Below are 26,387 nucleotides of genomic sequence, written 5' to 3'. Positions count from 1 at the left end.
TTTGGAAAGCAAACAACCCCTTTAAATTAACTTTTAATATCATGTATAGAGAGATATTCTGAGAAAATTTGCAGTTGGCTTGCGTTTTATTTGTGTTTTTTGACTTATTTCGCTTTTTTCCAGCTTGCAATTTCAGCAGTCTGGTTTATAGGGTCCAAATTACCCCTAGCAACCATGCATTGATATTAATAAGAGTCTGGAATATGAATAAGAGAGGGCCTAAATAGAAAGATGAGTAATAAAAAGTAGAAATAAAAATAAATGTGTTGCCTTACAGAGCACTTGTTTTTAGATGGGGTCAGTGACCCCCATTTGAAAGCTGGAGTGTCAGAAGAAAAAGGCAATTCAAAAACAGAAATAATTAAAAGTTGCTTAGAATTAGCAATTCTATAACATACTAAGGGGCATATTTATTAAGCGTCGAATAGTAAATTAGAATTTTCTACATGGTTTTTTTGTCAGAATTCACACATTTGAATTTTAATTTGAATGTAAATTAAATCTGCCGAGTTCATGTAGAAGTCAGTGGCAGAGGTCTGTTGAGCCATTTGGAGATGTTAATAGCCTTCCTGACATTCAAGGTTTTTTTCAGAGCAAAACTCGATTCGTACTATTCTAATTTTCGGGTTGGGACTATTGGATCGAATATTAGACCCTCGAATTTTTTCTTAAATAGCTTCCCAGTTGAATTGTGAGTAGCATCAAATTTATTAAAAAATTCACATAAATTTGAAATTCAACCTTTGATAAATGGGCCTCCCCAAGTTAAAGAGATACTGCCATGGGAAAACATGTTTTTTTTTTGTTTTTTTTTTGTTTTAAAAATTCTAAACACATCAGTTAATATTGCTGCTCCAGCAGAATTCTGCATTAAAATCCATTTTTCAAAAGAGCAGATTTTTTTATGTTCAATTTTGAAATCTGACATGGGGCTAGACATATTGTCAGTTTGCCAGCTGCCCCCAGTCATGTGACTTGTGCTCTGTTAGGGCTAGTCCACACGAGGAGATTCGGGGAGATTGTCGCCTGGCGACTAATCGCCTCGTCTTTTGAGCGACTCCCCGAACTGCCTCAGCATTTTTCCTCGTAGGCTAGAATGAAAAGTCGCCTGCGCTAATGCACACGCGGCGATGCGTTTTCAATAGTCGCCCAAAGTTGCCTTAGTGAAAACTGTTTTGTTTTAGAACTATGTTGAAGAAAAACTTATTCCCACATGGAACTGGATGGTGAGCATAATGGACTCCACTGAAGCCCAGCTCCGTTATGGCTCCGCCTTATCATCCGCTGGAGATCCAGGTCATCCCAACCATCCTCTTCATGCATCTCAGAATTCCAACCGCAGGGAAAGGATGACTGCCCGTGAGGAAGCTAGTTTGAGGACTCTTGAGGGAAGAAGGTAATTTAATTTTTAAATTCTACATTTCCATTGTTTTAGTAATGCGGTGGATTCCAAAATGTATTGGTTGTGTGTTTGTGGGATCCCATTGCTGCACCTCTATTGAGATTTAGCTAACTTTTTTTTAATGTTTTTTTTTTTATATAGAAGAGCCACTCTGCTTACTGCTCGACAGGGGATGTCGGCCCGTGGAGACTTCCTGAATTATGCACTTTCACTAATGCGTTCGCACAATGATGAGCACTCTGATGTACTCCCTGTTTTGGATGTTTGCTCCCTGAAACACGTGGCCTATGTCTTCCAGGCTCTGATATACTGGATTAAGGCAATGAACCAACAAACAACATTGGATACTCCACAGCTGGAAAGAAAGAGGTACATAATTCTCATGGTTGTGGTATATACACATGCAACTGTGTATATAATTGATTTGCTAATACAGCTGTTCATTTGTCTTTTTTACAACTTTATTATGGTCCTAAAAACACATTTATAATCCTTTTATAAATAACCCTCATGTCATTCGGGGAGATTAGTCTCCCGGCGACAAATCTCCTCTTCTTTGGGGCGACTAATCTCCCCGAACTGCCTTCCTAGAATGTAAATCGCTGACGCGATGGCACACTGAGCGATTCATTTTCCAAAGTCCTTGTGAGGCAACTATGGGCAACTTCAGAAAACGAAGCGCTCAGAGTGCCATTCCGCCGGTGATTTACATTCTAGCCGGCGAGAGGCAGTTCGGTGAGATTAGTCGCCCGACAAAGAGGAGATTTGTCACCGGGCGATTAATCTCCGCCCCGAATCTGACAGTGTGTCTCTCCCCTTAAAGGAAGAGTAACACCAAAAAATTAAAGCATTTTAAAGTAGTTAACATATAATATATTATCATGTACTGGTAAAAGCTGTATGTTTGCTTCAGAAACACTACTATAGATTATATAAACAAGCTGTTGAGTAGCCATGGGGGCTGCCATTCAAGCTGCTGGGAAAAAAGGAGAAAAGGCAGAGGTTACGTTGCACATAACAGATAAGCCCTGTCCAATACAATGGTGTTTTTTCTGTATCTGATATGTAACCTATGCCCTTTCTCCTGTTTTGCCAGTGCAGGGCAACGGCATATTGTTTCATGCACTTTCAGTTTTAGGTGGAGAATGGAGAATTAAACCCTCCATGTAACAACAGCCGCCCTTAAAGGACAAGGAAAGTTAAACTAAAGAGAAATGTTGTACATTATTTTTTAGGTTTCTCTACCAACCCCAGGCAACCACAGCCCTTTAGCAAAGGGTCTCTAAAGATGTCCCAGTAGCTCCCCATCTTCTTTTCTGCTGATTCACTGCACATGCTCTGTGCTGCTGTCACTTACTGAGCTTAGGGACCCACTCACAATATAAAGTGCACATAAAATAATCAGCCCTGTAGCATTAGCTTATATTACAGAACATCCTAATTTTCTGCTGGATAATTAGTGACTAGCCCTAAGCTTAGCTTTTCAACAGCTGCTCAGAGCCCACTGAGCATGTGAGTGTCACAGACACTTTCCAAGATGGTGACCCCCTGTGACAAGTCTGAAGTCCTGGATCATTGCTGCTATTGACAAGCTGAAACTTTAGGCTGGTGCAATAAGGTCAATATATAAAATATGGCATTTTTAGCCACATTCAATTTTAGGGTTTCCTTCTCATTTAACTGCCTTTCGTCACCCATTCCTCCCCGCACTGTGTATTAGACAGAACGGAGCCCCTATTTGAAAACCCAAGCCTAAAATGCAGCTCAACAGAGTTCCCCCAGCACCATCTTCTGCCCATTCGCATTCTCTTCCGGTATCTTCACTAACACGAAGCCTGCAGGAGCATGCGCCGTCGAATCTGATTGCTTACTAGGTCCAACTGCACAGGCCCCTACAGGCTTCGTGTCAGCAAAGAGGCTGAATGAAAATGCGAACGGGCAGAAGATGGCGACAGGTAACTCTGCTGTGCTGCTTTTGCGTTTTGGGCTCAGGTTTTTAAATAGGGGCACCTTTCTGTCTAATACACACAGTGCTGGGAGGGAGAGGTGGATGGGACAATGGAAGGCAGTTAAGGGGGGCTGTTGTCACTGGGGGGTTTAGTTCTCCTTTAAAGGCCAAGTATACACCTTTACAGTGCTTGTCTTGCAAATAATGTCTCCTCCCTTTGCCATAGTGTTGTTTTTTATTTATTTATTTATTTTTTAAATAGGACAAGAGAGCTTTTGGAGCTTGGCCTTGATAATGAAGATTCAGAGCATGAAAATGATGATGACACAAATCAAAGTCAGTATAAGTTGCAGACTTGGTAGTAAAGACTGTTAGGATGGCTTAATGTTATGTTTAACAGCATTCATTACATGATACATAAACTTAAAGGGGCCTGTCACCCTAAGCAAAATACATTTACACTATATAAATCATTTCAATCTTGTTTTCTCCAATCTTTTGGAATCCACAATCCAAGCAAGCATGCAGAAAGGAGGGCCTGATGCACAGGCTATACCATTATAGACAGTAGGAGGGAGGGGAACTTTGGGGAGAAGGTACAGAATGGAAAGTTAAAGCAATTACTATGCTTGAGGCATAGAGGTGGGATAGTCCGTATGTGATTGATGGCTTCAATTTTGAACAGGTATGGATTTTTTATTAAGAAATAAACATTTAGTTGTCATGTTATTTGGAAAGGATTTTTATTATAAAGCTTTTTGTAATTTTCTCCAAGTCAGCTTGGGGGACACAGGGACCATGGGTATAGCTAGTACCACTAGGAGGCAGGACACAACCATAAAATAAGAAACTGACTCCTCCTCCACTGGCTATACCCCCAGCAGGCGGAGCTTTACTCAGTTTGAGTTGTGTCCTCAGGAGGTTAGGATGTTTTTTATTTTTTTTTTCACAATTCTCAGTCAGCTAAGCTGACACCAGGGGCAAGGCAGACCCTTTACACTGCGTAAAGGCTCTTAATGCTATCCTCCAACGTGGGAGCCTGTCTCCGGGGTCATCTTGTGCTCTGGCACAGACCACCCAGCTTAATGGATGTCTCCTTCCTTTACAGGAGGAGCAAGTGCTGGCCGGCAGACAAGGAGAGCATTGGATTCTGGGCCTGAGGTAAGTTGATTCCTCTGCCCCTATCCTTCCTCTCTCAGGCTTCGTGCTGCCGAGTGCCTTCAAGCGCTACAGATCACCCTGGCTTCCCCTTATCCTCCCTCATCTCTTACATACAGGGAGTCTTATGGGGGGCGGGACTTCCCCTTCCTTCCTAAGGGCCAAGAATCTGGGCAGTGCGAGATGAGCGCATTCAAGCGCTACGCTCTTCGCTATTCCCTACCCCTGCATTGGGGGTCTGGGAACGCAGCCATCATAGCAGGGTGCCGCACGGAACGGCCCTTCTCCTCTCTGGCGGGGAAAATTCTTTCGGTGCGCATCGCGCATGCGCAGTACGGCCTCAGACGCCATGCGTGTCTCCTCCCCTCTGTGCGTGCCGCCATCTTGGCTTGTGGAACGCATCTTTTCACGCGCACTTTCGCAGCAGCACACAGGGGCACAGGGAACCGATCGCTGTTTTAGGTTCCTCTTCTACCAAACTACTCCTCCTTCCCTGCCTATCCCACTGCAGGTTAGTGTGTAGTTCTTAGCATTGGGGGTGAGAGAATCTAACACTGTCCTGTGCTCAACCACTTGTTGGCCATCATCATGTCTGATGGGCCAAGTGAGGGTCTCTTTTCCAGGGCTGCACCCACTGCTCCCATTACTTATTTAGCCTGTGCCAAATGCTGCAAACGCCTGCCACGTGGTCACAAAGACCCCTTATGTACTAAATGTAAGCCTCAGGTTATTGAACCCCCAGTACCTACTCCACCTCAGGTGGAACAGAATATTGAAGGGGGATCTCCAGCTTCCAGCAGACCACCTTCCCCACCCAGAGGCCACCACACTCCAGAATGGGCCTCCCAATTGGCCGCCGGAATTCCTAAATTAGCTCAGTCCCTGGACAAGCTGCTTTCCCGTCTAGATAATCCTAGACAGAGGCCTTCTAAGCGCAGAGCCCCTTCTCTGTCAGATGAAGACAGTATTTCTCCTCCCAGGCACCAGTCTCCCATTCCACCTGATTCTGGGGATGAGGATCATTCAGATGGCAAACTGTCTTGTGGTTCCGAACATGACGAGGAGGAATCGCATAAATTTTCGTCTGAATCTGTGGATTCATTGATTTCCTCTGTGCTGGAAACTCTCAACCTCCAGGAGCCGGAGGCCATTGCTGAAACCTCTAAGTCTCTCTTTAAACGACGCAGTAAGACATCTCCTGTTTTCCCTTCTCATTCCCAGCTTGACCACATTATTCAACAGGAATGGGACAAGCCTGAAAGACGTTTCCAAGCAAATCGACGCTTCCTTAAGCAATATCCCTTTCCGACTGATATCACGGACAAGTGGTCATCTCCTCCATCAGTTGATGCTCCTGTGTCTCGTCTCTCTAAGAACACAGCACTGCCAGTCCCTGATGCTTCTTCCTTCAAGGACTCTATGGACAAGAAGATAGAGTTTGCTACGCTCCGTTTTCTCGGCCTCTGGTTCATCCCTTCGCCCAGTTATTGCCATGGCGTGGGTCAGCCGGGCCATCCAATCCTGGTCCGATACTCTCATTAACGCTATAGCGGAAGGAGCTCCGCGTCACGAACTTTCTCAACTAGCCTCACAAATCAAAGACGCAAACGACTACTTGTGCGAAGCTTCACTAGACGCCACACAGGTCATCAGCCGGTCATCTGCCCTCGCAGTTGCGGCTCGAAGGTCCCTTTGGATGAAGCTATGGTCCGCTGACCTTTCCTCCAAAAAGTCTCTTACCTCCATTCCCTTCAAGGGTAAACTTCTTTTCGGACCCGATCTTGACAAGATCATTAGCCAAGCTACAGGAGGAAAGAGCACTCTGCTACCACAACCGAAGGCTCGTCCCACCTTTCGTAGGGGAAAGTTTTTTCGTACCTCCCAATCCAAAGGTTCGAGATCTTCTCCTCCAAGAACGTCATTCACAAACAGAGGTCGCTTTACCAACAAGCAAAGGCCTTCCTGGCAAAACAGAAAACACGCTTCTAAGACCACAGATAAGACTACCTCGGCATGACGCCGTGCTCACAAGAGCAACGCCGGTTGGGGGGAGGTTAAGACTTTTTGCAGAAACATGGGTCACACTCATTCAGGATTCCTGGATACACGAGGTCGTTACCCGGAGTTATCACCTAGAGTTTTCATCTCCTCCCCCTCCACGGTTCTTCATGTCATGGCTCCCACTGCAGCCGCACAAACGTTCAGCATTCCAAGATGTGATTGCCACTCTTCTTCTCGCGGAAGTTATTATTCCTGTACCTCCTGCAGAGCGCTTCAAGGGTTTCTACTCGAACCTCTTTGTTGTTCCCAAGAAGGACGGCTCAGTTCGTCCTATCCTGGACTTGAAGGAACTAAACAAATTTCTCCGTCCTCGGAAGTTCAAGATGGAATCCTTAAGGTCCGTCATCGCAGCGATGTCTCCCGGCCAATTCCTCATGTCCCTCGACATAAAGGATGCCTATCTACACGTGCCTATTTTCCCTCCGCATCAGAAATACTTGAGGTTTGCCTTCCAAAATCGTCATTTCCAATTCACGAGTCTGCCCTTCGGCCTCACCTCGTCCCCTCGGGTCTTCACCAAGATCATGGCCGCAGCCACGGCAGTGATTCGCGGTGTGGGGATCAACATCACTCCCTACCTCGACGACCTTCTAATCAAGGCACCTTCCATTCAGGAGGCTCAACAAGCTCTCCAAACTTCCATGACCAAACTGCAGGATCTAGGCTGGGTTCTGAACCTCACCAAGTCATCACTGGTACCCAGCCACTCCATGCTCTTCCTAGGCATGATGTTCAACACTCAATCTCAAACGATATCTCTCCCAATGGAGAAAGTCGTCTGCCTTCAAAGATTAGTGATGGATCTACTTCAGAGACCGCGACATACTGCGAGATTTTGCATGAGAGTTCTGGGAGTCATGGTGTCCACGATAGAAGCAGTACCCTTTGCACAATTCCATCTCGAACTTCAGTGGAACATTCTCTCCTCCTGGAAACGAAAATCCCTGATGCAGGAAATACTACTTTCTCAACAGACAAGATCATCCCTCCTCTGGTGGTTACAGACCTCTCATCTCGCCAAGGGGAAACGTCTCGGAGAGCCCTGCTGGCGCATTCTGACGACGGATGCGAGCCTCTTCGGCTGGGGAGCAGTTCTGGAGGGCAGGTCTGCTCAGGGGCAATGGACGCAGAGCGAACAGCGTCTGCAGATCAACCTGCTCTAGATCCGAGCCATCCGATTGGGCCTCCTTCACTGGCAGCACGACCTCCAGGGTCAAGCAGTAAAGGTTCAGTCGGACAACTCCACGGCTGTCGCCTACATCAACCACCAGGGCGGTACAAGAAGCAGAGGAGCGCTAAACGAGATAAAACTTATCTTTCGATGGGCCGAGGCTCAGCAGGTTCACCTATCGGCCATCTACATTCCGGGGTTACTGAACTGGGAAGCGGACTTTCTCAGCCGGCAGTCCCTAGACCCGGGCGAGTGGTCACTAAACGACGAAGTCTTCCAAGAGATATCGCTACGGCGGGCCTTCCAGACGTGGATCTCATGGCGACCAGACACAACAGGAAAGTCCCGACATTCCTGGCTCGTTACAGGGATCCTCTAGCCTTCGATGTCGACTCCATAACGGCTCCGTGGTCTTTTCAGCTGGCGTATGCTTTCCCGCCTCTGCCTCTCATCCCCAGAACCATCAGAAGAGTTCAAAGAGAACAGACCACTCTAATTCTGATTGCTCCACACTGGCCCCGACGGGCTTGGTTTTCGGACCTACTAGATCTGTCAGCGGCAGAACCATGGACCCTACCATCGCTTCCGGACCTTCTCACCCAAGGACCGATCCGGCATCCAAACCCCGGACTTCTCAACTTAACGGCCTGGCTCTTGAAACCCAAATCCTAACCCAGAAGGGTTTTTCCACGGCCGTTGCGCACACAATGTGTGCAGCGCGCAAGCCTGTCTCAGCCAGAGCGTATTATAGAGTTTGGTCCACCTTCCGTCAGTGGTGTTCTAAGCACAAGGTCAAGTTCCGGGAGTTCTCCATACCGCACATCCTGGAGTTCCTACAAGAAGGTCTCACATTGGGTCTGTCTCTGGGGTCCCTGAAGTCTCAAATCTCAGCCCTCTCGGTTCTTTTCCAAAGACGTCTGGCCCTGCTTCCTGACGTCAAGACATTCATGCAAGGAGTGGCTCATGTGGCTCCACCGATTCGAGCACCTTTTCCTGTCTGGGACCTTACGCTTGTCTTACATGCTCTTCAGTTGCCTCCATTTGAACCTTTGGCCTCGGTGCCTCTCCAGTGGCTTACTTGGAAGGCCGTTTTTCTACTTGCTATTGCTTCGGCGAGACGGGTCTCCGAGCTCAGCGCACTCTCATGTAAGGCTCCCTATCTCATCTTCCATCACGACAGAGCTGTTCTTCGTACTGTTCCATCGTTCCTACCGAAGGTCGTTTCAGAATTTCATCTCAACCAGGAAATTGTTGTGCCATCCTTCTGTCCTGCTCCGGCTAACCCTAAGGAAAGGGCCTTACACACTCTTGATCCAGTCAGGGCCCTGAAGTTCTACCTGCATCGAGTTCAAGACTTTCGTAAGTGTGATGCGTTGTTGGTGCTTCCTTCTGGTCCTCATCAAGGTCAACCAGCTACCAAGCAGACCATTTCTCGATGGATCAAGCAAGCTATCCACAGAGCTTACACTGCAAAGGGAAAGGATCCCCCACACAGGGTCACCGCTCATTCCACCAGGGGTGTGAGTACTTCCTGGGCGTTCCGTAACCAGGTCTCAGCTGAGCAGCTGTGCAAAGCGGCAACGTGGACTTCCGTCAATTCCTTTTCCAAATTTTACCACTTTGATACCTTTGCGGCATCTGACACTCGCTTTGGCAAAAGGGTGCTGCAGGCCGCAGTGGTTTCTTCTTAGGCCTCTTTTCCCACCCGGTTTTTGGGGACAGCTTTGGTATGTCCCATGGTCCCTGTGTCCCCCAAGCTGACTTGGAGAAAAGGAGATTTTGTTTACTTACCGTTAAATCTCTTTCTCTTCAGTCACTTGGGGGACACAGGGCTTCCCTCCCTGGATAGAGGCCTTCATTCCTTCAGATATGTTCTGGTTAACATGTTTTTGGGTTATTTTTCTACGTTAGTTATTATTCCTGTTGACTTTGTTACAAACTGAGTTAAGCTCCGCCTGCTTGGGGTATAGCCAGTGGAGGAGGAGTCGGTTTCTTATTTTATGGTTGTGTCCTGCCTCCTAGTGGTACTAGCTATACCCATGGTCCCTGTGTCCCCCAAGTGACTGAAGAGAAAGAGATTTAACGGTAAGTAAACAAAATCTCCTTTTCTTGGTGACAGGTCTCCATTAAATATCTAGAATTCTAGAAAACAAATATATAGTTCTAAATGTTATAGTATTCCTGTAGCTACTTTAAAATACTTGTACCTGTTTCACTTAGCAGTGAGCGTTGAAGTGACTTGTCGTATGCCTAAAAGTGACTGTTTTTTACAGGCCTAATATTGAATGACAAAGACGACGATACACTACCCTCTGAGACCGGTCCAAACCATCCGTTTTTCCGTCGTTCCGATTCAATGACGTTCCTTGGTTGTATTCCACCAAACCCCTTTGAAGTTCCTCTGGCAGAAGCTATCCCACTTGCAGACCAGCCCCATCTTTTGCAGGTACAGTAGAACCCCCATTTTACGTTTTTCAGGAGACCAGAAAAAAATGGTGTAAAATCATGGAAATGTATTATGCATAATATATAGATGGGACCACCAAACAACAATGTAAAATGAGTGAAAACTTAAAATCAGGGGATGCAAAATCCACTTTATTTTAAAATTTGAATGAATGGAGTGCAAAATAATGCTTTATTTTGTAATGGTAACACAATATTGCCAAATACACAAGGCAGACACCTGCTCCTACCTTTGTAAAACAAAAGTCGAGCTTTATTCACTTTACACGCTATTTTTTTACAGCTAAAAACCTTTTTCACTATAGAATATTGGTTTTTTTTAACAAATTTTTTTTCCAGCCAAATGCAAGGAAAGAAGACTTATTTGGTCGACCGAGTCAAGGTCTCTACTCATCTACTGCTAACACTGGAAAATGCCTATTAGAAGTGACAGTTGACAGAAACTGCCTGGAGGTAAGCAGTCATGAAAATGACATGTCGTTCTATTCTGGGAAGCATTTTCCTTTCTTATTTAACTCTTCTTTCTTTTTTTGCTGTGCAGGTTTTACCAACCAAAATGTCATATGCTGCTAATCTAAAAAATGTAATGAACATGCAGAGCCGTCAGAAAGAAGCAGAGGAACAGAATGTGCCGGCTGAGGAAAATGACACATCAAAGGCTGGACCCTCAGCTCATGATCTTGCAGCTCAGCTGAAAAGTAGCTTGTTGGCAGAAATAGGGTTAACAGAGAGTGAAGGTCCCCCGCTTACATCATTCAGGTAGTCATTAATTGGCCTCAATGCTATATGGCTGTATATTTTTTCTTCATTCTATCCTATGAAGTGTTATATGGTTAACCAGTTTGACTTGTGTAAGCCCTCCATTGTTCTTTTTGCTGTCTGGCCTTCTGTAGCATCTCAACCAGCGAGTGTATTTTTTTTAGTTGTAATATTGGTGTGTAGGTGCATCTCCGGTCATTTTGCCTGGTCATGTGCTTTCAGAAAGAGCCAGCACTTTAGGACAGAACTGCTTTCTGGCAGGCTGTTGTTTTTCCTATTCAATGTAACTGAATGTGTCTGTTTGACCTGGATTTTTACTATTGAGTGTTGTTCTTAGATCTACCAGGCAGCTGTTATCTTGTGTTGAGGGAGCTGCTATCTGGTTACCTTCCCATTGTTCTGTTGTTTGGCTGCTGGGGGGGGGGATCTAACTCCAAGTTGAAGTACAGCAGTAAAGAGTGACTGAAGTTTATCAGAGCACAAGTCACATGACATGGGGCAGGTGGGAAACTGGCAATATGTCTAGCCCCTGTCAGATTTCAAAATTAAATGTGTTTTGAAAAAAACATTTTTCCCATGACCATATCTTTTTAAAACAGAAGTGAACAGATAACCAACAGGCACAAAAAGGAGGGCACGGTGCACAGTTTGGGCTTTTGCCATTAAATTACAACACTGGGCAAGCAATGTTATACTGCTTTAGAAAGTATCCCCTATTCATGGATAGAATTCAAGGTATAATGTCAGGTTTTATGTTCCTTTTCTGTGCAATCGGCTTAATGGAACTATAGAAAATGTATCTATGCGTGTTCTCTCTCTTCTACATAGTAGGGTGGGAAGGGGAAAATATTTTTTACTTCCTTGTTAAAAGTCACACAATTTTCCTCCCCACCCCTAATTTGTATATGCAAATTAGGATTCGGTTCGGCTGGGCAGTAGGACCGAATCCGAATCCTGCTAAAAAAGGCCGAATCCCGAACCAAATCCTGGATTCGGTGCATCCCTACTATTGAGTGCTGTTCTTAGATCTACCAGGCAGCTGTTATCTTGTGTTAGGGAACTGCTATCTGGTTACCTTCCCATTGTTCTGTTGTTAGGCTGCTGGTGGGGAAACGGAGGGGGTGATATCACTCCAACTTGCAGTACAGCAGTAAAGAGTGACTGAAGTTTATCAGAGCACAAGTCACATGACTGGGGGCAGCTGGGAAACTGACAATATCTAGCCCAATGTCAGATTTCAAAATTGAATATAAAAAAAAATGTTTGCTCTTTTGAAAAATGGATTTCAGTGCAGAATTCTGCTGGAGCAGCACTATTAAATGATGCATTTTGAAAAAAACATGTTTTCCCATGACAGTATCCCTTTAAAGAAAATATTAATTTTTAGTCCAGTGTGAGACCAGCACCAAATATTATTCATAATTGCCTAAAATACTGGGATATTTTTTAATTCTCTTATGTCTCCTTTCATGTTTTTTCTAGGACAGCAATCCAACCTAGGGATACTTTAATTCATCTGTAATTGCAAGGTTTTCATTTATAAAAGTGTTCACTGTTTTTCTGTTTTTTTATATACTTAGGCCACAGTGTAGCTTTATGGGAATGGTCATTTCCCATGATATGCTGTTAGGACGTTGGCGACTATCTCTTGAATTGTTTGGAAGGGTGTTTATGGAAGATGTCGGAGCAGAGCCTGGATCGGTGAGTTATTTCTTACAAATACTAAATAATAATAAATTATTAATTTAATTAATTAAAATAATTTAAATTAATTTATCAGTACAATATTTCCTAACTTCTTTATATTCCATAATATAGATCTTAACTGAACTAGGAGGGTTTGAAGTAAAGGAATCCAAGTTCCGCAGGGAGATGGAAAAACTTCGAAATCAGCAGTCCAGAGATCTTACACTAGAGGTAGTTTGTTTTGTTTATTTGCTGGTAGGTAAGGATTTACATAACTTTCTTTTACAGCCGGTCACCACGGAACTATAAACTTTTGTCCCTCCTCTATGCCTCTCAACAGCTTGTGGGTGTTTTCTCCTGGCCTGTATTTATTCTGCACGTTCCTATATTTTAAATGTGCATCCACGGTCAGCAGAGGTAGCCCTATAAAAACTGGAATGGCATGTATTAAAAGTATGTGCACATTTTCTTGCCTCTTTTTAGGTGGATCGAGATAGAGATCTTCTAATACAGCAAACGATGAGGCAGCTGAATAATCATTTTGGGCGCAGATGCGCCACAACTCCTATGGCAGTGCATAGAGTAAAGGTCACCTTTAAAGATGAGCCAGGAGAAGGCAGTGGAGTAGCCCGAAGTTTTTATACTGCAGTAGCACAAGCATTTTTGTCCAATGAAAAGTTGCCAAGCTTGGACTGTATCCAAAATGCCAACAAAGGTACTCATACAAGTAAGTATATTATACTGCATTTGTAAGGTTCGAAATCCAACTTATGTGCATTTAGCAATTTCAATGTAAATAAGACTCAGGGTCTTGATGAAATACCAACAGGTACTATGTTTCCCCCCTCCCCCAGGATTGTATATTTATTTACAGAAAAGGTTATATGCCTTTTTAGGAAATGTGAAAATACAAGACTACTAATAAAAGTACTAATAATAAAACTACTTTTAAAAGTGGATGTAAAAGCAAAAAAAAATAAAATCCCATTTTTACTTTAACGAAAAAGAAACCAATCTGCAATATACTTTAATTTAAAAAAAATGTACCGTTTTTATAATAAATCTGACTATATGCAGTGAAATTCTCCCTTTATTCACTTGCGCTAACTGCTACATATAGGAAACTTCAGATGGTCCCTAACTGCTCTGCAGGGAAAGGATCATACTTTCAAACTACAGGGGGGGAGGGACTTCCCAGAACTCTAGCAGCTTTGTTTGTTTCCCTATAGAGCAGCTGGTGACCATGTAGAGATTCATATCTGCAGCAGTCAGAGAAAGTAAATGAAGATGGGAATTTCATCTCATACTGTCAGGTTTCTTATAAAAACTGGACAGATTTTTTTATTGAAGTATATAGGGGATAGGTTTCTTTTTCAGTTAATAAAGTAAAAATTGTAGCTTATTTTTGTCTTTATATCTTCTTTAATGTTTCCAACTCCAGCTGCAGGGACAAAGATCATGGAGCCAGATTTAAACAGATACACTGGGATTCTATTTAGAGGATTATTTTGCTGCAGCTATTGGTTCTGGAGAGTTGTATTAAACAATACTAAATCTATAAAATCCACATTAGATTACATGACAACACAGGACCCAGTCTGCATATTCTGATAATTAATCCTCCTTGCTGTATCTGCTTCTATGGCTGTATCTGCTTCTATTATTTGACTTGTGCTGCTTTGATAATTTGACGATCCCTAAGCAGCCCAGACCACACTAGGCATGTGCGTAGTCTTGGTCTTGCAAAGATGTTTAACAAAGTTACAAGATGGTGACCCCCTGTGGCCAACTTTGAAAGCATAAATATTTTTTTTATTAGGCTTGTGGTGCAGTGAATTTATGTTTTGAATACAAAATACAGCATTTCTATCATTATTCTATTTTAGACTTTAGTTTCCCTTTAATACAAGGATGATACAGGGACTGGTCCATTTGCTCTTTTGCATTTAGGAAGGTTTTTTGTTTTTTGAGCCCGCTTCAACGAGCGTTTGTAAACACAAGGTAAACTTCTGTAAATCCATGAATGTTAGGTTTATCAGAGGCTCATAGTGCATTCTGAAATGCTTCTTATTCGCTGAAAGCCAGCAACCATCCACATTCTTCATCTCTAAGGTTTGATGCAAAGACTCAGAAATCGTGGGGAACGAGACCGGGAAAGGGAGCGGGACATGAGAAGAAGCAGTGGTTTGCGAACAGGTTCTCGGCGGGATAGAGACAGGTTTGTATGTGGGAATTGTATAGAGTTGTGATTATGGATGCACCGAATCCAGCATTCAGTTCAGGATTCGCCCTTTTTCAGCAGGATACGGGCGAATCCTTCTGCCTGGCCGAACCAAATCCTAATTTGCATATGTAAATTAGGGTCGGGGAGGGAAATCTCATGACTTTTTGTCACAAAACAAGGAAGTAAAAAATGTTCTCCCCTTCCCACCCCTAATTTGCTTATGCAAATTGGTATTTGGTTCGGTATTCGACCAAATCTTTCGCAAAGGATTCGGGGGTTCGATCGAATCCAAAATCCCTAGTTGTAATGCTGAATTGTTGGTTTTATGTAACCTTTCATAAATATTGCTATGTCTCATTAAAGCACCAATCTTTGCCCTAAAGAGCTTCCCAGTGAAAGGGGTTTTCCACACAAACATAACTTTTTTTAAAAGCAAATAATTTCAAGTAACTTTGCAATATGCATCAATTAAAAAATATTCAGACTTCATGATTTTTAATGGTTTGGAACCGTTCTCTAAGCCTAGCCCCTACTCTCTTGCTGATCTGTCTGACTACTTTGCTGAGCTGGCTGACTACTGTTACTTTGTATCAGCAGCCATCTGTCCTTAACCTGCACAAACCCACAATTCCCTGGACATGTGATTTCAATAAGGAACATCACAGTGCAATGCATTGTGGGTTATGTAGTTCATGCATGCTGTCTGTAAGCTGTGGAGTAGTTGTTACAGTTTGTAACATCAGTGTTTAGTCCCTCCTTCCCTGCCAGGATTTCAAATGATGCAGAAAGAGAGTAACTGAATTTCAGCATAGAAAATGTATTCATACAGGTAACTGTGATGGATGGAACAGGTAACTGATGGGTATATTAGGGGTTTCTGTGTTATGTGGGCCTCTATCAAATTTTGGTTTGGAAGCCAGATTTCCCCTTGTTAAATGTGTTGGGAAAGGCGTCCAATACTCAATCACTCTACATTCAAGGTGAATGTGTATTGCAGGCATCTGAATATATCTTAATCTGTTGTGTATTATACCTATGCATTGTTGTACAACTGTTATATTTTTTAATTTTAGAGATTTCAGACGGCAACTTTCCATTGATACTAGGCCTTTCAGGCCAGCTTCTGAGGGCAATCCTAGTGATGATCCTGATCCTCTTCCTGCTCACCGACAGGCTCTCGGAGAAAGACTATACCCACGTGTACAAGCCATGCAGCCGGTGAGTTTGCCCGCAATTGTGGTTGCCATTATGATGTTTTGTCACTTTCAGTACCCTGCAGTTTTGCTGTAAAGCAGTTGATTTCTCTTAAATACTTAGCACAGTTCTTTTGCTATCAATCATTCTGCAGACATCCGGAAGCCCTGTAAGGTCCCAAGTTTTAGGGTAGAACTACACTGTCGGTTTGAATCAGATACCTTCCGTTCAAACTCGACCCGAGGAAGCGCACACGTCACGTCGGATGCACCGAATCTAAGGTAATAGGAATGTCTGACGTTGTCGCAGTGTGTATCCAACACGACTGTCGGATGCGACAACGTACGACATTCCTATTACCTTAGATTTGGCACATCCGACGTGAAGCCTGCGATTTCTCGCGTTGCATCGGAGCGGAAGGTATCTGATTCAAAACGCCTGTGTACTTCTACCCTTAGAGGCTTTTTTGCTGCTGTAATTTGGAATCAAGACTAGCTGATTAAATACTTATTTTTTTTTTTTAATTTATTTTTAGGCATTTGCAAGTAAAATTACAGGCATGCTGCTTGAGCTATCTCCTGCACAACTGCTGCTGCTGTTGGCAAGTGAAGACTCTCTAAGAGCCAGAGTGGATGAAGCTATGGAACTTATTATTGCACATGGAAGGTAAATTGTCTTCAACCTGGAAAGGAGAACTCAGGCTGTCGCAAATTAGTACATTTTTTTTTAAACCATCTGATTTACTATTTTCCAGGGAGAATGGTGCTGACAGTATCCTCGATTTAGGTTTATTAGAAGCAGCTGATAAGGTACAGGTAAGCCAATGGATCCATTCCTAATGTATATTCTGTCGCATTATGAGCTTTGGTTTCAGCTTTAAAACTGATAAACCCGATGCAGTAACAATAGTCTTACCAATGGAACAGGGTTGTGTCCAGCATCCACTAGCAGGGTATCATCAGGAATTTAAAGGGACCGTAAACTCCCTTACTCAAAATTAGTGCAATGAATAGGACTTTTATTAAACGTATGTCTTGTTTAAATCACAAATATCTGATTTTTATTTGTTGAGCTAAACAGGACAAACACTGAAACTGAAGCTACACCATGTGTTGTCCTTGGGAAGTAGATAATTAGGTTGCCAGTGTACCATCCCTTCCTATGTGACAGTTTGTTGGAGTCCATTGTTAAAGGGGGCTTTCTGTGTACTGGTAATCTAATTACATGTTTTAGATTGTTTCTCTTCATTCTCTCTTCATGCAGAAATATTCATTGACAGATCCAATATATCTTATAGGGGAGGGCTTCCTTTTGCCTAGAAGATGTATAAGAGCTCACTCTATTAAAATCATCAGGTCTCTCTACATGCAGGATTTGTGCAAAAGGCAGTTTAGTTTGTACTGGAATTAGTTATTTGAATGAGCTCTTATACATCTGCTTGGAAAGGAAGCCTCCCTATAAGATATATTGGATCTAACTGTCACTGATTATCTGACACCCAACTCCTGCATGAAGACAGAATGAAGAGAAACAGATGCTGAGAGAGGAATAGTGAAGATAAACTTGATTATTTCAGAAACCATGCTGAATATTTAATTGATTGTATTTAGAAAGTTTCTTTCTGTATGAGGAAGCTTAGATTACATTTTCAAAACATATTTGTCATGTGGTAAGTCTAGCGCAAACGTAGTTTTGTTGTGCTTCTACCTGTAGGAAAACCGTAAGCGCCATGGCTCTAGTCGAAGCGTGGTTGATATGGAGCTTACTGACACAGACGATGGGGACGATAATGCTCCTTTATTTTACCAACCTGGTAAACGAGGTTTCTATAGTCCAAGGCCTGGAAAAAACACAGAGGCACGTTTAAACTGTTTCCGCAACATCGGCAGGTAAGATCTTGCCGCTGGACACAATTAATTAAAGTAAATTATTGAAAGTATTATAATTCAAGGTTACTTTTTTTTCTCTTCTGCTTTTTTCAGAATTCTTGGTCTGTGCCTACTACAGAATGAATTATGTCCTATCACTTTAAGTAGGCAGGTGATTAAAGTGCTTCTGGGCAGAAAGGTAAGTTTTCCGTAATCATTTTTATTTTTTTTCCTGAAGAATATTGCCAAAATACCCAGCATATTGACAAGCTATGATGTGTCAATGTAGTATTAAAGATATTTGTTGTGGAGCTGTGCAGTAATTAATAGCAGACCGGGCTGGATCTAGGGGTAGGCAGAAGAGGCACCTGCAACGCTGTGGGGGGTGCCTGTTCAAGATTCTTCTCTTCTGCCTACCCCTTGTCTGGATTCACTCCCATCTGCAGCTCTGTCTCGCCTCGGTCTCCCGCTCTCCCCTCGGTCTCCCGCTCTCCCCCCAGTCTCCCGCTTTCCCCTCGGTCTCCCGCTCTCCCCTCGGTCCCCCACTCTCCCTGTTTTAGCCGACCAGGTTGCCTAGGGCGCTGAGTCGGCTTGGCCCGGCCCTGATAGATATTCCTGGAGAAGATCCATCTGATATGGCTTCTAGCAAAAAAAAAAGTAAATTTTTGTTATTTCATAAACCCTGAAGAATATTCCCATTTTGACTGTCCCCAAGGTGAACTGGCATGATTTTGCGTTCTTTGATCACGTGATGTACGAGAGCTTACGGCAACTTATACTCGCCTCCCAAAGCCCGGATGCTGACGCAGTGTTTGCCTCAATGGACCTAGCGTTTGCAATAGACCTCTGCAAAGAAGAAGGTGGTGGACAAGTAAGTATTGTTGCTCTAAGGTCAATCATGATACAGAACCAGTAAAATACACCGCTCCAATAGTCTCTCTAGTCACCTATTACATTGTAAACAAACAGCATTTAATTTAATATGCATTGGTTATTTTGGAGACGAGTTCTTCCTTTTAAAGGTATTGGACCTGTTATCCAGATTGCTTGGTACCTGGGGTTTTCCGAAAATGGATCTTTCTACAATTTGGATCTTCATACCTTAAGTCTACTAGAAAATAATTTAGAAATTTAAAAGTACAGGTATGGGACCTGTTATCCAAAATGCTCGGGACCTGGGGTTTTTCAAATAGGATCTTTCTGTAATTTGGATCTTCATACCTTAAGTCTACTAGTAAATCATGTAAACCTCAAATAAACCCAATAGGCTGATTTTGCTTCCAATAAGGATTAATTATATCTTAGTTGGGATCAAGTACAAGGTACTGTTTAATTATTACACAGAAAAAGGAAATCATTTAAAAAAAAAAAAAAAAAAGTATTATTTGGTTCTAATGTAGTCTGTGGGTGACGGCCTTTCCGTAATTCGAAGCTTTCTGGATAATGGGTTTTCCGGATAACATACCTGTACCTCCTGCCTGACAAGGAGCCCTTCGTCGAAGTAAAAACTGCATTGATAATTGCATACAGTATATTAAGGGGGACCCTTTGGCATCTTAGCAGTGCTATAGCAGTGTTGCCATTGGTCTTTAATATTTCTAGATATGGCAACCGCCTGTGCTCCTTAGGGACATATAGATGCCATTTATGTCAGTGGAAAGGGGCAAAGATGATCACAGGAGTTACTCTACCTATTAGGTAGCATGTTTCTTATGTAAACGGAGACACTGCAGCCTTGCTTCATTTTTTGGCTTTAGAGCGTTAAACTATACACATTATGTTTACAGTGTAATGTTCGTTAATGGGGAGATGCATTTGATTTGCTTAATATATATATATGATACCATTTTATTTCATAATTATGAGTATTTGTATAAGAACTCCTTATGTTGCATAAAATACATCCGATTTTTTTTTTTTTTTCCCCCAATCATAAATCTGACACTTTTGTTTCCTGCAGGTGGAACTTATTCCTAATGGCGTAAATATCCCTGTAACCCCTCAAAATGTGTATGAATATGTAAGAAAATATGCTGAACACAGAATGCTCACTGTAGCAGAGCAACCGCTTAATGTAAGTGCATACATCCCATCTGGCTGTGTTTATTGGTGGATCCCAAATGTGTGGGTAGGGTTTGAGGCAGATCTATAGTAAGGAATTTTTAGGCATGTAAGTTAATCTGTTTTGAGGTTGTTATAGAACTGTCACATGGCAACGTGCTTCTTCTGTTTTATGAGCTGCCATACCGCTTGCTTTTATTGATGTATTTGTCCATAGGCTGTTGTTTTTTCTTTTTCTGTTTTCTTTATTTGAGAAATCTAATTGTCACTGAAAGCTATGTCTGTCTGTTTATTTAATTTTGGTCTTTAGGTGGGTCAGATCCATTTAAATTAGGGATGCACTGAATCCAGGATTCTGCCTTTTTCAGCAGGATTCGGCCGAATCCTTCTGGCCGGCCGAACCAAATCCAAACCCTAATTTGCATATGCAAATTATGGGCGGTGACTTTTTTTGTCACAAAACAAGGAAGTTAAATTTTTTTTTCCCTTTCCCATCCCTCATTTGCATATGTAAATTAGGATTCAGATTCGGTTCGGTATTCCGCCAAATCTTTTGCGAAGGGTTCGGCTGAATCCTAAATAGTGGATTCAGTGCATCCCTAACTTTAAATTAATGATTCTGTCGCTTTTAATCTCTGTATTCTTATTCTGTGATAAATTCGTTTTGTTACCAGATACAAGCAGCTTGCACTCATGTTAAAATATTAAAAGGGTTGTTCACCTTTGAGTTAACTGCTAGTATGATGCAGATGCATTTATGATGCATTTTTAATTTGTAGTTTTTGAGTTATTTAGCTTCTATTCAGCAGCTCTCCAGTTTGCAGGTTCAGACATCTGGCTGCTAGGGTTCAACTTACCCTAGCAACCATGCACTGATTTCAATAAGAGACTGGAATATGAATAGGAGAGGGTCTGAATAATGAAGACCAATTGAAAAGTTGCTTAGAGTTGGGCAATGGATAACATACTAATGGTTATCCTAAAGGTGAACCACCTGTATAAGTGAGGGAATGCTTATTATACACAAGAAGTATTTTCAGTCTTTTTCAGTATATAAGGATAGAGAACTATAGGACAGGTTTCTCCAGAGCAGGGGGCAGTAAGTGGTTAATTGCTGGCAGGGGAGCTGCACCAATGAGGTGGCCAGGGGCCTGGATCGCCCCCAGGTTTGCAGCTACAGATATGGGACCTGTTATCCAGAATGCTTGGGAATTGGAGTTTTCCCAGATAATGGGTCTTTGCATAATTTGGATCTTCATACCTTAAGTCTACTAGAAAATCATATAAACATTTAATAACCAATAGGCTGGTTTTGCTTCCAATAAGGATTAATTATATCTTAGTTGGGATCAAGTACAAGCTACTGTTTTATTATTACACAGAAAAATAAAATATCTGATTATATGGATAAAATTGAATCTATAGGAGGTGGCCTTTCCATAATTTGGAACTATCTAGATAACTCTTTTCCACATAATGGATCCCATACCTGTACAAGCTCACTGGCTTCTCTTTTCCTTCTTCTAATTGTGTTTCCTGTTTGAATTGCCCCAGGCCATGAGGAAAGGACTATTGGATGTTCTCCCAAAGAATGCATTAGAAGACTTAACTGCAGAAGACTTTAGGCTCTTAGTGAATGGCTGTGGGGAAGTTAATGTTCAGATGCTCATTAGCTTTACCTCCTTCAACGATGAGTCAGGTAAGGGCTTCTCTCTTGTCTCCATAAATTATTATTGCCAATCAGCAGTAAAATGTGCCTGACACGTAGGCTGATTGTAAAATGCTCTGGCTTGTTAGCTGCCATGTAATGAGAATCTGAATTAATTACTAATTAGTATTGCAAGATGACATTTATATTCAATATATACAATTTAGGGGAATTTTCACAGCCACAGATCTTCTCTGCTAAAAGGCTGGGGCTGCCTTGTGCTGGTAAACAATCATACCATTCAGCATTTCTAGCGTACTTCATTGTTAAACTATAGTTCTCAATTAAAGCATAACTAAAGCTTAAAAATTAATATGGTTACAAATACCATATTTTATATTCTGAATTTACTGCACCAGCCTAAAGTTTCAGCTTGTCAATAGCAGCAATGGTCCAGGACTTCAAACTTGTCACAGGGGGTGACCATCTTGGAAAGTGTCTGTGACACTCACATGCTCAGTGGGCTCTGATTGGCTGTTGAGAAGCTAAGCTTAGGGCTCGTCACTAATTATCCAGCAGAAAATGAGCTTCCCCTGTAATATAAGCTGATGCTACAGGTTTGCTGATTATTAAATTCTGATGCTAATTGCACTGGTTTCTGTGCTGCCATGTAGTAATTATCTGTATTAATTACTAATCAGCCTTATATTGTGACATTTCTATTCTATGTGTACTGTATATTGTGAGTGGGTCCCTAAGCTCAGTAAGTGACAGCAGCACAGAGCATGTGCAGTGAATCAGCAGAAAAGAAGATGGGGAGCTACTGGGGCATCTTTGGAGACATATAGGTTTAGATCAGGGATCCCCAACCAGTAGCTCGTGAGCAACATGTTGCTCCCAGTGGCCTCAAAGTAGGTGCTTATTTTTTAATTCCAGGCTTGGGGACAAGTTTTGGTTGTATAAAAACCAGGCGTACTGCCAAACAGAGCCTCAATGTAGGTTGACAATCCTCATAGGGGCTACTAAATGGCCAATCACAGCACTTCTTTGGCACCCCAAGAACATTTTTCTTGCTAGTGTTGCTCCCCAACTCCTTTTACTTCTGAATGTTGCTCACGGGTTCAAAAGGTTGGGGATCCCTGGTTTAGATAATGGGGGTGAGCAAGTGTTTAATTGCTTTACTTTGAACAACACCAGATCTTCCTTTTGTTGTACACAGGAGAAAACGCAGAAAAGCTGTTGCAGTTCAAACGCTGGTTCTGGTCAATCGTAGAGAAGATGAGTATGACAGAGCGGCAAGATTTAGTAAGTACATGTCGATGTGATTGTATTGTATGATATATGTGTAGAGATTATATCTGGCTACATCCCGGTGGGAAATGATTAAACTGACATTTAGCCTGATGTATTAGTGAGCCAGAGATGTTCTCATTGCATTAAATGGATGGTTCACCTTAAGTTTAATTTTAATATGTTACAGAATGGCTTATTAAAAGCAGCTTTTCAATTGGTCTTCATTATTTATTTTCTATAGTTTATTATTTCCCTTCTTCTTCTTCTGACTTTCCAGCTTTAAAATAGGGGTCGCTGACCCCATCTAAAAACAAATGCTCTGTAAGGCTACACATTTATTGTTACTGCTACTTTTTATTACCCATCTTTCTATTCAGCCCATCTCCTATTCACATACCAGTCTCTCATTCAAATTGGTGCATGGTTGCTAGGCTAATTTGAACCCTAGCAACCAGATTACTGAAATTGCAAACTGGAGAGCTGCTGAATAAAAAGCTAAATAACTCAAACACCACAAATAATAAAAAATGAAATAAATTGCCTCAGAATATCACTCTCTACATCATAATAACAATTAATTTAAAGGCGAACAACCCCTTTAATGCCGATTACTAACAGTACATGTAAATGACCCTTCTAGTCTTTTCTTTACTTGGACATCATCTAGTGTAGTTTCTGTCATAGTTTTGTGAGATTTTTTTGTGGGCAACTTATTTCCTGCAATAATATAAAATGCCACTGGCAAAACACGTGTTGCTTCATGTTTTCAAAAGTTGTCTTGCCTTATGAGTACTGTGAAATCTACATAAGCAACGGTAGTTTTGATCTTAAATAAGAATGTTTTTTAGTTTAGCTATGTGAATCTTTTTAAATCTATTAAATTCGAATCTACTCGCAAGTCGAACTGAAGGTTATTTATGAAAAAACTTGTACGTTTAATATTCCATCAAAACGAACGACCCAAAAATTCGACTCGAATTTAAATAGTTTTCCAAAAAAAAAAAAACTTGAATGTCATGAAGGCAATTGACATATTCAAATGGTTCAAGGACCTCTGCCATTGACTTGTACATAAACTCGGCAGGTTTTAGGGGACGAATATTGGTATTGGAAAATGTGTTTTTTTAAAATTATTATTATTTAAATTTGTGTTTATACAAAGTAGAGTTAACATTTTATATAGGTCGGTGACCCCCGCTGAAAAGCTGGAAAGATTGAGAAGAAGGCAAAAAGCTATTAAAAAGTAAAAAATAAAGGCCTAGAACACACTAAAAGCTAACTGAAGGTGAACCGCCTCTCATTGTATTCCATGATGATATGATGGATAATGAGACTTTTTTCACACCCCATGGAAAGCAGAGGGGAGTCTCCAACCTAAAGGGCTGGGGGTATAAATTGAATATCTTGTGCTTCCAACATTTCTCTAGATGTAGCCCTAGATCAGTGCTCCCCAACCAGTGGCTCTTGAGCTACATGTTTTTCCCTAACCCGTTGGATTTTGCTCCCAGCAGATGCTTATTTTTGTATTCCAGGCTTGGAGGCAAGTTTTGGTTGCATAAATACCAGCTGTACTGCCAAACCAAGTCTCCTGTAGTCTGCCAGTCCACATAGGGGCGACCAACAGACAATAACAGCCCATATTTTTCACCCCTGGGAACTTTTAGCATGATTATGTTGCACTCCAACTTTTTTTTACATTTGAGTAAGAGGAAAAGCGAAGTCTGATACAGAAGCCCATGTGTACACAATAGAAGGAAAGAAATGCTGTTTCTTTTGACAGAGGACTCAGAGCAGCACGTTGAGGGTTTTTTTATATATATATATATATATATATATATATATATATATATATATTACACAAAAGCCATGAATATCTTGTAAATTATATCCTTATAAACGGTGAATTCTGATGTCATTTCTGTCACATGACTCCCTAAAACTTGTGTATTATAATAAATAAAGTACCCCCTGTTGCAAAATATGAGGATATTAGAAGTTACCTCGGAGTTCCATGACCTGTATAAAAACACTCGGCCTTCGGCCTCGTGTTTTTATATGGTCATGAAACTCCTCGGTAACTTATAATATCCTTATATTTTACAAGAGGGGGTACTTTATTCACTATATATATATATATATATATATATATATATATATATATATATACCAAGCAAGAGAAGGATCCGCACTCTCAGGTCTTAAATACTGTCAAAAAAGTTTTATTAAAACATGCGAGTCTGACGTTTCGGCCTCCTCCGAGGCCTTTCTCAAATATATATATAATATATTTCTCAATATATATATAATTTTTTTTTTTTTTCATTTTAGCCTTTCCCTCTCATTTAAATGTGGCTCTCGGGTAAAAAAAAAAGGTTAGGGATCCCTGCCCTAGAAGCAGCTGCTGCCTGATACTCGAGACATGTCTTCATTTTAGGGCATACTTTTGGGCCCAATGTATTTCATGAGGCACCTGCAGATGGCAGGGGGAAAGCTCTTTGCATCACATCTGTGCATGTAAAATTGAAATCTCTAATTCTCCCTCTAGGTTTATTTTTGGACCTCAAGCCCATCATTGCCTGCGAGTGAAGAGGGATTCCAGCCCATGCCATCCATTACCATCCGGCCCCCCGATGATCAGCACCTTCCCACGGCGAACACCTGCATCTCTCGCCTCTACGTCCCCCTTTATTCTTCCAAACAGATCCTGAAACAGAAGTTGTTACTTGCTATTAAGACCAAGAACTTTGGATTTGTGTAAAGTAAATTAAAGTATTCTGCCGCGTAATATTCCTAGCAAAACCCCTTTTTTGTAGATCCTTTTTTCCATTTGCCTAAAAAAAATTAAAAAAAAAGAAGTTTATTAAAGTTGATGCTGTCGCCCCCTGCGGTGGAACATCATGGACAAAGTTGTAGGAGCTTCTGACCTCCAGTGGGTTAAAAAGACTTTCCTCTGCTAAACTTGCAGACGAGCAACCCGCACAAGGCAGAAACTCCAGTGACTGGAACGTTTTGGTTACACTTACCCGGCAGAGGCCAGAGAGAGAAGGACGATATCAATACACTGTGATTCATAGATTTTATTCTGAGATGGAGCAAACATGAAGTGAGTGGGAATTCAGTGCTGCCTTTGGGGGAGATTTCTTCATCATGGCTCCTTTGTATGAAGAAGGAAGGAATTTAACAAAAAATAAAGGCCAAAAAAATGATGTTCTCTCCTTTTGAATTTTTGTTTCTGTACGAAGGGTAAAAAGCAACTTTTTTTTCATACTATTTAATTTGTAGTTTACCTCCTGTAATGTACATGATGTATATTAAACTTGTAAAAGTGATATCCATGGGAATTATCGAGCTCATGTTGCACTATTTTGTCTCGGAGCGTTACATCTGTGGGAAAGTCAATGCTAATCAGTAAATCAATAACCCATAGCAACCCATAAGTAGGGATGCA

At 41.8% G+C, this 26,387-nt stretch overlaps 1 protein-coding gene across 8 annotated transcripts in view; it reads left to right on the top strand.

Annotated features, from left to right (window-relative positions):
- ubr5.S (ubiquitin protein ligase E3 component n-recognin 5 S homeolog) overlaps positions 1–26,280 on the top strand; it is a 106,453-nt gene extending 80,173 nt beyond the window's left edge. For all 8 annotated transcript variants that reach the window (XM_018223897.2, XM_018223896.2, XM_018223898.2 and 5 more), the window contains 20 exons: positions 1,185–1,396; positions 1,544–1,771; positions 3,613–3,686; positions 10,014–10,186; positions 10,546–10,659; positions 10,748–10,965; positions 12,546–12,666; positions 12,784–12,882; positions 13,135–13,378; positions 14,764–14,869; positions 15,949–16,093; positions 16,605–16,735; positions 16,824–16,884; positions 17,783–17,958; positions 18,052–18,136; positions 18,653–18,808; positions 19,898–20,011; positions 21,553–21,697; positions 22,866–22,951; positions 25,485–26,280. In XM_018223897.2, the coding sequence (XP_018079386.1) occupies positions 1,185–1,396; positions 1,544–1,771; positions 3,613–3,686; positions 10,014–10,186; positions 10,546–10,659; positions 10,748–10,965; positions 12,546–12,666; positions 12,784–12,882; positions 13,135–13,378; positions 14,764–14,869; positions 15,949–16,093; positions 16,605–16,735; positions 16,824–16,884; positions 17,783–17,958; positions 18,052–18,136; positions 18,653–18,808; positions 19,898–20,011; positions 21,553–21,697; positions 22,866–22,951; positions 25,485–25,697 (2,901 nt within the window). In that variant the 3' untranslated portion in view covers positions 25,698–26,280. The remainder of the gene's footprint in view (positions 1–1,184; positions 1,397–1,543; positions 1,772–3,612; positions 3,687–10,013; positions 10,187–10,545; positions 10,660–10,747; positions 10,966–12,545; positions 12,667–12,783; positions 12,883–13,134; positions 13,379–14,763; positions 14,870–15,948; positions 16,094–16,604; positions 16,736–16,823; positions 16,885–17,782; positions 17,959–18,051; positions 18,137–18,652; positions 18,809–19,897; positions 20,012–21,552; positions 21,698–22,865; positions 22,952–25,484) is intronic.
- Positions 26,281–26,387: the final 107 nt, after the last annotated feature.

This window comes from Xenopus laevis, chromosome 6S (assembly GCF_017654675.1).
Source record: "Xenopus laevis strain J_2021 chromosome 6S, Xenopus_laevis_v10.1, whole genome shotgun sequence".
Lineage (NCBI taxonomy): Eukaryota > Metazoa > Chordata > Amphibia > Anura > Pipidae > Xenopus > Xenopus laevis.
The sequence above is the reverse complement of the archived record's forward strand: the minus strand, read 5'-3'. Positions and strand labels throughout refer to the sequence as shown.